The sequence below is a fragment of the Chiloscyllium plagiosum genome, unplaced genomic scaffold, assembly GCF_037043375.1.
Source record: "Chiloscyllium plagiosum isolate Xiang-an unplaced genomic scaffold, Cpla_swu_hap1 HiC_scaffold_11, whole genome shotgun sequence".
In the NCBI taxonomy this organism is placed as follows: domain Eukaryota; kingdom Metazoa; phylum Chordata; class Chondrichthyes; order Orectolobiformes; family Hemiscylliidae; genus Chiloscyllium; species Chiloscyllium plagiosum.
In genome coordinates, this window is record NW_028270149.1 from 71,127,395 (window position 1) to 71,139,984 (window position 12,590).

Consider the following 12,590-nt stretch of genomic DNA (forward strand, 5'->3'; position numbering starts at 1 on the left):
TAGTTTTAAAGAATACTGTTTTTTTGCTTAACCCCTACCAGAAAGCTTGTAATAATACAAATCCAAAAGAGTAATGATCCAAAATATGTTATTATACGGTGTGACGCAAAACAGAACACGATACATCTATGCTGAATGAAACAATTTAATCTGAAGTAATCAGCAAAACAAAATCTTTGATGGGAAGAAGAAAACACAAAAGGGGAGAGAGATAGGATTTTCCCATCAATGGTAAATAAAAGTCATTTCCCCTTGTCATATTGATTCTTAAACATTCACAAGATTTAAAATTTGATTATATATATAGGGATTTGTTTACTGTTATCTCTTTAATATTAGCCAAAACTTCACAGAAATTGCAAGTATGCTTTACTTGTAATACACCGAGAAACAAAGTTTCCGAGTTTAATGCCCTCTGCCAACTAAATCCTGCAAAATTAGATTCTACAAAAAGTAAACAGGAATATTTACCTTTTCTTACTTTCTCAGTTGTCCAGTTGCTAAGGTATTCAGGGAGAATTTTGCCCATGTTTCCTTTCTCTGGAAATAGCTGAATCACCTCCAGTTCTGTATTCCTTGCTGTAATTTATCGTATTACAGTTAAAAGAAACTATAACATTATTAGGTAAGGAGGTAAGTCTTTATTCATTTAATGCTTGCTGATCATCACTGGACAACTATTTAAAAAGCTTCAGATTTGTAAACACACAAAAAATTGTTAATTGAGACATCTGACACATGGTGGACACAAATGTATTAGTATCTGTTGACTAGAAGGACAGATTAGCCAAGCATTGTTATGCTTAACAGACCTCTTTTCCCTCCCAAAGGTCCCATGACATATGTGCTACTCTCGATGAAATGTACAAAATCTCTCACTAATTTGGCCATTCTATACTTGTGACCAAGACAGAGAACGTCAGTAGTCATCCATTCATTCAGCATGCTCTAAACCTGAAATGTCAAATTTCCTGCTCCTCGGATGTTGCCTGACCTGCCGTGCTTTTCCAGCACCACTCTAATCTTGACTCATGCTCTAAACCTGGCCAGTTTTTCTCCCAAATCTTATTCCACTGGTATAGAGTCAAATCAAGGCAAAGAGATGGTGATCTCAGGTGAGCACACAATGGGACAGAGTGTCTGTTTGTTTGAACCCAAAGCACTATCGGGAGAGCTACCATTAACATTAACACGTCAGTAAAGATGACATGTCAGCAGTTAATGTGTGTAAACTTTGAAGTTATCTTCAGTCTAGCAGTGTTAGCCATATGCTTATATTTACTAGCTGTTTCAATTGAAATCCATATTTAGTTTAACGAATATATAGATTTTAGTTATTAATCCAAAAGCAGCTGACGTATGAAATAAAATATAGCTTTCAGACGAGACCACATTAACTTAAACTGATGCAACTTCAAAAAGGATCTAGTAAATTAATAACATACCCTGATTTTCCCCAAAACTTAATAACATTTCCTCCACAAATGCTACTTATCTATCAGAGACAGATAGAAACATGCCTTGCAAGAACATAGTACAAGTACATTCTCGACTAGGTTTCCAATCCATCTGCTATGAACTTACAAAAAATCTAGCCCTCAATCTGATAAGAAATATCAACAGGAGGACATATAGTACCTCAAGCCTGTTGTGATTCAATGTCACAGATGAATTTTATTCACTTCTCATCCAATTTTCCTGCTTCACTTCCACATTCCCCAACCCCATTTGTGTCCAAAATCTGTCAATCTCCACCTTTAATATATTTATCAACCGAGAATTCAACATCCTTTGCATATAGAATGTCAAAAACCTTCAAACTTTAGAGAAAAAAATTTCTCACCTCGGTCCTAAATAGTCAATCTCTTTGATCTCCCTCATTCTAGACTCTCCAGGTAGGGGTAAGTGTCTCTCAGCATTTTGCTGTCACACCCGAAACACTTCTAAACACCAGAGAATATAGGCCATTCGACTCAATTGCTCATGATAATAAACTAAAAGAAAACATACCACGTCTTCCCAAAGCACAGGCCAATTCGCTACCCAGGAATCCACCACCAATAATAACAATAGACCCCACATTTCTTGAAATCTTCTCCAATGATTTAAAATCTTCTATCTGCAAGAGGATTTGAAGTCAACATTAGAGAAACTGGTTTCTATGGATTTCTTCTGCAAAGAACATATAATCAAAGAAAAGTCCAAAACACTATTTATTATGCTCCAGGTCACAGCATAAGTTTGATGCTAGTTCAAGAACTGTACTAATCCCGACTCATAGTAACTTGGCAATTTAAGTTGTATTTTGTACAAAAGCCATCCATATGGTGAGATATCACACTAATTCAATGCCAATTACTGGGAACTATTAGGAACTGGATTGGAATAGTTGCTTCATGTATGCTGACCTCTGTAGGTGGAAAAGGCTTTCTTTCATTTGAAATTGGAAGGATGCAAGACCTGTCTCGGTCTCCTGCAAAGTTTCTCTCTTCCTGAACGTGTCTGTAGTTTTAAACACTTGAAAACATTTTCTATTCATTGCTTCACTCTTACAAGCGCAATTTTTTAAAAAATTCTAATGCAGTTTTAGCCTTCACTAATGGAGCCTAATTGACTTTGTACTAAATATTTCAAATTATTTCCTCAATTTTATGACAATTTGCTCAAGTAACTTTGTACTCTCAAGTATAATTCTGTTTCTCCCAAAGAAAACCAGTTAAAGCAAATTGTGTTCTCTGGCCATTCGGTCAATTTACGATGAGAGGTCGGGAGTTAGTGGTTATATTTGGAATTTGGATTTTAGAATCTCTTCTAAGAATCCCATTGTCAAGCCACAGAAAGTTAACGTTAATAGCAGATAAATTTAAACAATAGAAATATTACTGTAAAAAAATCCTCTGACCTTTAATTACTAAAATAAAAATTGACTACCACCCCCAAGCAATTTTATTTTTAGGTAAGAAGTATAACATTACATGTTTAAAAACTGCTAACAAAATGATTAATTATCATTTAGATTGCAACAAAATGCTTTATCGCATTTATGTGCAGGAATTGAATGAATATAACTGATCCAAAAAGTTCAAGAAATATCAACTGGAGATAAGATGGGAACCTTATACAAAGCATAGAAACAGTTGACAAGACTAAAGATAAGGGTATTAATAATCATTTTCCCTGAATTATGCTAGCTCTGACTTATTACCCAGCCTTTGAAAAGCCAATGAACAAAACAGATAGCAGATGTGTGGAGACAACAGTTGATTTATTTTCAATGCCAAGGACAGTTATTCAACTTGAGTGTTTGCACGAGTCAGAATCATCTCTATGATGCAGTCTATGAATTTTGTATCAAGTAGAGGAGACATTGCTCACAATACACTTCATGAACATATACAACAATACAGTCAGCATTATTTCATATTTAATTTATTTTTTCTAACAACTTTTACCAATATTAAATTACAAAATACAAATTATAGTTTTATTTCCAAACCTTTTCAATTAAAGCATAGTATGTGTTTTCAGGCTTAAGTAATCTACTGTTAAGTGATCTCTCGTAGTATAAGAGCATAATATGATTTTTGTTTGTTGTCCACTTTCTTGGAATTACCCTGCCCATAAAAATGTTCACGTTATTATCAAGAATTCTAAATGTACTATTATAATTTGTTTTTCCATCATTGTACTAAGCTCGCTTTCCCTTCTGTCAAACAAAACTAAACCCTAGATGAGATATTCTGTTTTTGAATTTAATTAGTCAGCTCGACTTGCATCAAATATTCTACATCACTTTCGCCACTGGACTTTGAAATCATTCCTCCAGACAACCTTACATAAGAATGAATGGCAGTATTGTTGTCACATATAATATAAAGCAAACAAGTCGGCTTGGGATTTTAGAAATCACTTTATGGTTTATGAGATTTTTCAGCAAACAGGAGTCTCATTATTCAACATAATACAGTTTGTGGTCCATTTTGAAAATTCAACAAGATTTATAGAGAAAAACTGATTTTGCTTCAAACTGGGATAGGTTTTATGATGTGCTCCAGTGGACTGGATTTTATTTCCATCTGAAATTTAAGGCAAAACCAGCTTTTTGTTTTTGTTTGCTTTCTGCTTGGGGTTATTCATGATTTTAAGTCCCATACCCAGCAAATCAGTTCACATTCAAGGGCTAACTTTGAACATACCAAAATTTCTTGTAATATTTCCTCCCTTACTTCGACTTAATATCTGTAAATCTTCCTCCATCTCCTTTGGTTGTAACTTGAACGCCCTATCTGAATCCACTGTCTCAAGTAGCTCCCTTTCTTAAGTCCTCAGTTAGTAGACAGCTAATGGAATGTAATGGACAATTTATGATCAATAATTAGCTACTGCAAGGATGCAATGTATTTTGTACAGGTAGAAAAGTTGCTTCTTATACCCCCATAGCATGAATTTATAATTTACTTTACAATCATCTTACAATGTCTCAGCTATATCATATTGAACAAGTTTAATTGCTAAGTTTAATTTAAGTTCACTGGCTTTATGGTGACAGAGTAGACTACTTTCACTCAGGCCTCACAATTAATGGTAGTACACAGCCAGCCAAAGAGATTTTGAGATGAGCCATGGGAGCAAAGAAAAACATCCAGCAGGCTAACATCCTTAATCAGGTTCCAGTGCATGCATGCTGGCTATCATTTGCAATGCAGGAATGTTTGCAGTCACTGTGAACTTGGAAAGGTAATCATACATTAAACTGGATTAGATGTTCTATCTTATACACTTTTTATTTATTTATGACTAGTGGAACTGAAATCCAATAATGATGTTTCAAATTTTTACACTTTACATAGCAAGAGAAACCAGGAGTAGGCCATTAGACTTTAAAAGCCTGTTCCGCCATTCAATAATGATCATGGCTTATCCTCTATGTTAATGTCATGCTCCTGCTTTCTCTCGGTCTTGTTTTGTTTTACCTACATTGCTAGCACTACCAAAACCTCACTGCACAAATAGCAACATTTCCTGAAACTGAGAGCTGTGCTGCATGTGAGAACATTTCATCTAACATCAAGGGAGTTTATGCTTGCTTGCTAACTTGGCTGATGGCTTAGCTAGTTAGCATCAGACTTGTTTAGCTACAGAGGTGCAAAGTTAAATTAATTCCATTCAATCCTTGACCAAATGTTTACTGTACAAGTCAAAGGTATACGAATGCTGCATTTTTACAACTAGACTCAGAGACTCAAGGTTTAGAAAAGGTGGATGGGATGGAGGAAAGGAAAATAAATTATGCCAAGCATTGTGTACATAAACATTGGATGAGGAAAAGTATGCACTTATTGGAAAACAAGCATTTTTTTTAAGCTCACACATACTCAGCGAGGTATATTAAGAGAATGTCTCATAACTGTGAATCAGCACATCAGCACATGATTGTTCAATACGTTCAGGACAGGTGGAGAGAAAGGAGAATGTTTGCAGCAAAGATATGGTGAAATAAACCTACTACAAGAAGTGCACCAGCTATAGAGGTTGGTCAAATAGAATTTGCAGTATACATTTTTATGATTATGTATTGGTGTTGGGTAGGTGTTACTGAATTAAGATTGGAAAACCATAATTGCATTGTAAAATCAGCTATCTTTTAGATTTGCTGTTTGTGAAAGAAATGTAACTAAGTTAGGGGATCAAAATTCATTGCCTATTTTTACTACAAATAGAGCTTGAGCATTATAATGCAAGTCATTAGGCCTGGCTAGAAGAATTGATATATCTAAGTTAATTAATTAAGAAAACTAAAAAGGAAAATTGTCATGAGATGGAACCTTGTAGAAAGACAAACTGAACCTTTACAATTAATATCTAAAATAAGAATAAAACATAACAATAAACATTTTCAACTTTTTATTCCTGGTGTAGCTGAGTTTCCTTTTATAAATTGCTTTGCATTTAGGGATTTCCTTTGTTTAAATATTCCATGTTAGCTTAGTAATTGTCCTGAATCAGCCTATAGATCATATCTATCTTGTACTGCAATGAGATATAATCCAAGTTAATAAAGTAAAATTGCAATGAACAAAATGACTGGACAACATGTCTGCTGGGATGAAACAATGTAGCTGAGTTGAGCAGCATGTTGAAATGTCCGATAGCTTTATCATTCTGAATCTCCTGCATTCCATAAAGGGTTGGCATTCTCAATATGTCCCCTAATTAGCTCTGTGAGCAGCCAGACAGGAAGCATTAATAACCTGTTTGACTCTGGACAGCATCAGACCCTCCTTTAAATGTGGATAACTGTTCAAACGCATGCATTCAGTGAATAAGGATCACTGGTTACAATCAGGATTCGAATCCAGATAATTTACCCACCCATAATTGAGGGGCATTGAGTAGCATTTCTACGACTCTCTCTCAATCAGCTAATTTAAGACAAGTCAAGCACTGAAAGTGGAATGCTCCTGTCCTATATTCAAAACCTTATCTACGACTATGAGTTGCAGGTTAAGTGATTAGATTAGATTAGATTAGATTAGATTAGATTACATTACATTACAATGTGGAAACAGGCCCTTCGGCCCAACAAGTCCACACCGACCCGCCGAAGCGCAACCCACCCATAACCCTACATTTACCACTTACCTAACACTACGATCAATTTAGCATGGCCAATTCACCTGACCCTGCACATCTTTGGACTGTGGGAGGAAACCGGAGCACCCGGAGGAAACCCACGCAGACACGGGGAGAACGTGCAAACTCCACACAGTCAGTCGCCTGAGGCGGGAATTGAACCCGGGTCTCTGGCGCTGTGAGGCAACAGTGCTAACCACTGTGCCACCGTGCCGCCCACCACGGTGCTAGGAGAGTGAAAAAGAAAATCTACAAAAATTGAACCAGGGTTTGTGGCAAACTCACAGAAGTAATATTGTACCTTTCTGAATAGAGTTGTTCGCTTTTGCACCTCTTCTCCTGCTCTTTCAAGTGCTGGAAGGTTACGTGGAGTACCACCTGGGGACAGAAGGAGAAGGTTGAATAAGAAAGAGAGAGAAAGGGGAGGAGGAAGAACAAACTTAAGCAAAAGTTCTTCAAATCATTTTTAAAAAATGTTTAAACAGCAATAGTGAAACAGAAGTGGCATACTATAAAGTCGGTGGGTTGTGGGCTTCCTCCTTGTAATTGTCACTCACTGAGCTCTTGAGCTTGCACTATATGATTGTAGGAGTACTGTGGGGCAAGGTCAGACAGAGATGCAGGCGTAATCACAACACTTAAAAGACGTTTGGATAGATACATGAATAGGAAAGGTTTGTAGGGATATGGGCCAGGAGTAGAGAGGTGGAACTAGTTTAGTTTGGGATTAAGTTTGGCATGGACTGGTTGGATCAAAGGGTCTGTTTCCATAATGTTTGACTCTGTGACTATGACTAAGAAAAATTAAAGCCCAAATTTTAGGCATGAGAGACTCAGTTGTGGCAATAAGACCAAAATCCTAAGTCCCACTTCTGAAAACAGTACTTCCTATTATCACTAAGGCAGGAGTGGAGTCAGGACAGGTTTTGCACACGCATGTTTTGAGGAATCAGCTGATCATTTAACAGCAGCCATGAGCAGGTTGAAACTTTGTGGATTTGTTTTGAAAACCAGGCCACCTTCCTGAAGAGTCAAAGTAACCCTATGTAATCCTCTAAGAATGTGATCCTGGGTCACACTGGGTAAGTCACTTCCTCTTGAAAGATGGCAATAAGTGGGTGAATAGGGGCAGGAGGCTTGTTTGGGCTTCTGGAATCTTAACCCAACCTGCTTCCCCAGATTGAAAATAAGGGGTGTCCAGGTGACTATGTTGACAGGTTGGGTTTATGGAACTGTGTAATTCTCCTCCCTTTGTGCATTGAACCTGAGAAAGAATATTATGGCCTGAGTTGCACATCTGAAAAATAAAACACTGGCCAAAGAAAACAAAATTAGCTTGTTTTGCACCATAGTTTCTAAAGTTATTTCCTGTTCACAATATATGAAATCCATAAAAGTGTTTCCACCATAGCTTACTTGTGCTTAATACTGAAACTAAGTAGCACAAATTACTTAAACTTACAAATATAAATTGCAATAAATATGCAGCTCAGATATGGTCATAAATTAAATTCAAAAGGGTCATGTATGATTAAAAAGTAACATTTACCTGTTGCAATCAAACATTTATCGTAAGCAATTTCGGAACCATTGTCCAATCTTACTTTATTCCCTCGGACATCCATGTGCAAGACCTAGAGATGCAAATGTAGAGTGCATATAAATCTTGAAATTAAAAAAGGCCTCCCACACAATTTTCTTTTTTAAACCCAAGCTTGACTTCATATGGTATCAAGTATACGACTATTCCAAAATGTCAGAGCAAGTTCACTAAAACAAAATGAGAAATGGAATGTTCTGTTAACATTTCTATCAAGTGCAAGAACATTCAATTCCTGAGACAAACCCTTTCTAAAACTAAGCAAACGTATATCGAATTGTAGAAAATTATGGAACATCTCCACCATTTTTAATTACAAACTCAGATAATAAGCAGGTACAATCTTTTGATTTTGGACTCACTTTTCTGCTAGTCAATACAGCCACTCCTCCATTTTCCACAAAAGGCAAGTCTTGAGGACTGACATAGAAAGATGGGGGCTGGAAGAAAATGCTGTAAAACGAAGATGGCAGATTAACTATGTTCTTCTTACATGTTGGGCCGAAGGGCCTGTTTCCACACTGTAAGTAAGCTAACCTAATCTTTTGAAACTGAGAAGTAACGTTACAACTTAAAAATCAGGGCCTTTAATTTAAACTTTCTGTTACTAGGTACAAAAGCATTCATGCAACATCTCTAGATCGTGGAGAAAATCATTTCAGTCAATCTTGTGCCTAATATCCCAAGAAGAAGCTAGGAATCTGAATGCCTAGCCTTTAATGATTTTGTAGCCACTCAAATCACAGATTTTAGTGCCAATGTATTTACAGAACAACCTCGATTATCCAAACGAGACAGGTAGCAGTATTTTGTTCGGAGGACTGACTACTCGGATAAGGATAACGTTTTTACGGAACCTTGAGAGATCTTGTTAGGATAATCTGAAATTCAGATAACTGCCATTCGGATAACTGAGGTTGTTCTGTATTTCTCTTTGGTAGATTAACAGTTCTGCAATAACGGAGTAGTTCCATTTTCGTGCAATCCCATGCTGTAAGAAAATCGGGTAAAAGCAGCACCATTTAAACTAATGGGGCTGGAATCACATTTTGACCAATACAAGCTTTAAAAAGTTCATGCTTTAAAAGCAGTATCCCCAATTCATCAATCACATTATAGCGAATTTGCATTAATGAAACACCTGCTATATGAGAATGACCTGTAATTCTTGCTACCTTTGTACTGTGTTTTAATTATCCTATTGATTTGCAGCATCTTAACCTCTACGTATTTCACAAAATTTTACATGCAGGGTGAAATATGTGGGGATATTTGAATTCAGTGATTCCAATTACATAATTAGTTGGTTTCAGAGACATTTAATCTAGTTTTGGAGGCAATGTGGTAAATGTGAAATACAGAGAGTAACAAAGCAAGCAACATTTTAAAAATGGTGACACTTAACAGCATTGAAATTCAGAATACCCAAGACTGGTTACCTGCCAGGCAGATGACTTAAGAAAATACAAAATGCAAGGTGTGCTCTGGCTTAAATTCCTTAATTAGAGGCTCAGGTCTAGCCTTTGCATGTTAAGTCCCTCAAGTGCCAGTATGTACAAATTGTCTCTCTCTGTATAATGAACACACTCTCAGCAGTTGGTCTTCCAATTTAATATTTCAACACACTATCACTAAGCTTACTAATTTTATGACCGCACCATCTTATTAAATACTGGATACAATTGCACTGTAAATACAAAAAGGATGAAATTATAACGTTTGAATTTTTAGTGCAAATAGGAACACTCATGTTTTACTAGTTTTATTCTCTAATGTTTATCTCACTAATTAAGTGACCCATGGTTAAAATACTTAAATTCACCATTTTAGCGAACTTCTACTGATCTTCAGCATGAAGCTATGATCCTAATTGGCAGCTTTACTGCAGGAACTCTTGAGCATCACGTTTCTAAAATGTATTTCACTGTTTTTGTTCAGAGGAACCTTGATTATCCCGTATTCGATAATCCGAATACAGGATTATCCAGCAAGATCACAAGATCCCGATCTTGTTTAAACTATATTGTTCAGCATTCCATTAATCAAACAAAATTCTTCACATCCATGTCCTTCAGCTAATCAAGGTTCCTCTGTATATGCCATTTTCGGTTTTCTTCTGATAAAATATGGATATGTTATACAAATTACGAGCAGGATAAGGAAATTCGGCCATTCAGTAAGATCACGGCTGGTCTGTTTGAGTTTCGAATTCTGTGTCCCATTTACTGTCAGTAAACGTGCGTTCCATTGCCTAACAAAAATCTACCTCTGCCTTAAAAATATCAATGGCCCTAGCTCCATAATCTTCTGAGGCAGAGTTCTAACTTTGCATAACTCTCAGAAAAAAATTCTCATCTGTTCTAAAAAGATAATGCCTAATTTAAAAACAGTGCCCCTAATTCTGGATACACCTACAAGAAATATCCTTTCAATGTTCACCTTCTTAAGAAAAGTCAAAATCTTATACACTTTAATCAAGTCACCCTTCCATCTTCTAAACTCCAACGGAAATAAATCAGTTTGTTTGCTCATTAGACAACCTAGTCATTCCAAGTATCACTCTAGCTAAACATCATTAAGTCACTTCCAACAGACTTACATCCTTAAATAAGGACACCAAAATTGTGCAATCTGCAAGGTTTGGTCTCACTAAAGCCCTATATAACTGAAGAACATAGTTTCATGTTCAATTCCTCTTATAACAACAGACAATATTCCTCAGCCATAATTGCTTGCTGTATCTGAATACTAACTTTATCTGACACGTACATCAAAACAGCTAGATCCCATTATATCTTGGACTTCTGCAGTCGTTTCCCATTTGCTTTTTCACTCTTCCTAACCAAACAGAACAACTTCAATTTTTCCCACATTACACTCCATTTGTCAGATTTTTGCTTAATCACTCAACCAATGCATTTGTAATCTCCATGTCTTTTTCTCAACGTACTTTTCTGCCTATCTTTGTGTCATTTGCAAACTAAGATAGCATACTTTGAACCCATCATGTAAGTTTGCTTTTCTATGTATTTGTTGCTTGTGCACAATCTCGTCAATTTGGCTACAAAAACTGGTTTTGAAGGGGTGCTCAATGGTCAAGAATGATCTTTCTGCCTCTGTTAAATAAGTGTTAATGTACTGTAGAGGAAAAAAAATGTGAAGTAAATTTTGTGAAAAAAGATTTGACATTTTCCTCAGATATATTTTCTCTCACTTAATTGCCATTCCAAAAAGAAGGAAAAGGAGGCCCATTGCTCAGTGTTCTCTCCAAAATCCTTTTTTGGAAAGATGAGAAACGTAGAAATCAAAAATCCTTATTGTTAGACCACAAGATTATAGGAACAGAATTAGGCCATTTGGCCATCAAGTCTGCTCCACCATACAATCATGGCTGACGTGCTTCTCGAACCTTTTCTCCCGTTTACCCTTGATCCCCTTATTAATCAAGAACTTACCTGTCTCTGTCTTAAATACACTCAATAATTATCCTCCACAGCCCTCTGTGACAATGAGAACCACAGATTAATTACTCATTAGCTGAAGAAATTCTTCCTCATCTCAGTTCTAAAGGGTCAACTCTTCACTCTGAAGGTAATGCCCTCCTGTCCTAGTTTCTGCAACTCTTAGAAATATCTTCTCTGCATCCATTCTATCCAGGCCTCTCAGTACTTTGATCAGATTCCCCCTCATCCTTCTGAACTCGATAGAGTACAGACTCAACTGCTCCTCATATGACAAGCCCTTCATCCCTGGGATCATTTTTGCAAACCTCCTCTGGACACCCTCCATTGCCAGCATTTCTTTCCTTAGATATGGGGCTCAAAGCTGTTGATAATATTTCAAAAAGATGTGAGGTCTTTGCATTGTAAAGTTGGAACAGAAAAGATGCGCCAAAAAAAGTGACTTAGTTTCAACAACGTCAAATGCCTACCTTCTCTCTTTTCCATTCCACTGCTTAAATCTCAATGTTTCTGGTACACTGGAGTCATCAGAAAACCACAGCTCTTTTGAAAGTGGTGGCCGCATATAAGGCAAATCTGGTTCTTCTGAAACAATCAGGATCTGAAACGTATAGAAAATATCAAGCATTTAAAAATTTAGATTGCAACTATACCCCATAAGAATGCTGTTAGACACTTGCTGTCTTGGTTGTCAAACAAGACAGCAATACAATATATATGCCGTATCACAGATGGGAAGAAGCTTTTTAGTTCTTAGCCAAATGAGATTCTGCGCTAATTTTCTATTTCATCGACTGAAGTTCATTTTCGATTCTATCACCTCTATGCCTTGCCAAAGTACCTGACAGACTCTCAAGACGAGTCAGATAATATGCTAAAATAAGATGCTTATGTCC

At 36.5% G+C, this 12,590-nt stretch overlaps 1 protein-coding gene across 2 annotated transcripts in view; it reads right to left on the reverse strand.

Annotated features, from left to right (window-relative positions):
• aifm1 (apoptosis inducing factor mitochondria associated 1) overlaps nucleotides 1-12,590 on the reverse strand; it is a 50,937-nt gene that overhangs the window by 12,201 nt on the left and 26,146 nt on the right. For both annotated transcript variants that reach the window (XM_087992159.1, XM_043704484.2), the window contains 6 exons: nucleotides 12,165-12,295; nucleotides 8,596-8,686; nucleotides 8,183-8,267; nucleotides 6,935-7,011; nucleotides 2,011-2,119; nucleotides 472-579 (listed from right to left, as the gene is read on the reverse strand). In XM_087992159.1, the coding sequence (XP_087848285.1) occupies nucleotides 472-579; nucleotides 2,011-2,119; nucleotides 6,935-7,011; nucleotides 8,183-8,267; nucleotides 8,596-8,686; nucleotides 12,165-12,295 (601 nt within the window). The remainder of the gene's footprint in view (nucleotides 1-471; nucleotides 580-2,010; nucleotides 2,120-6,934; nucleotides 7,012-8,182; nucleotides 8,268-8,595; nucleotides 8,687-12,164; nucleotides 12,296-12,590) is intronic.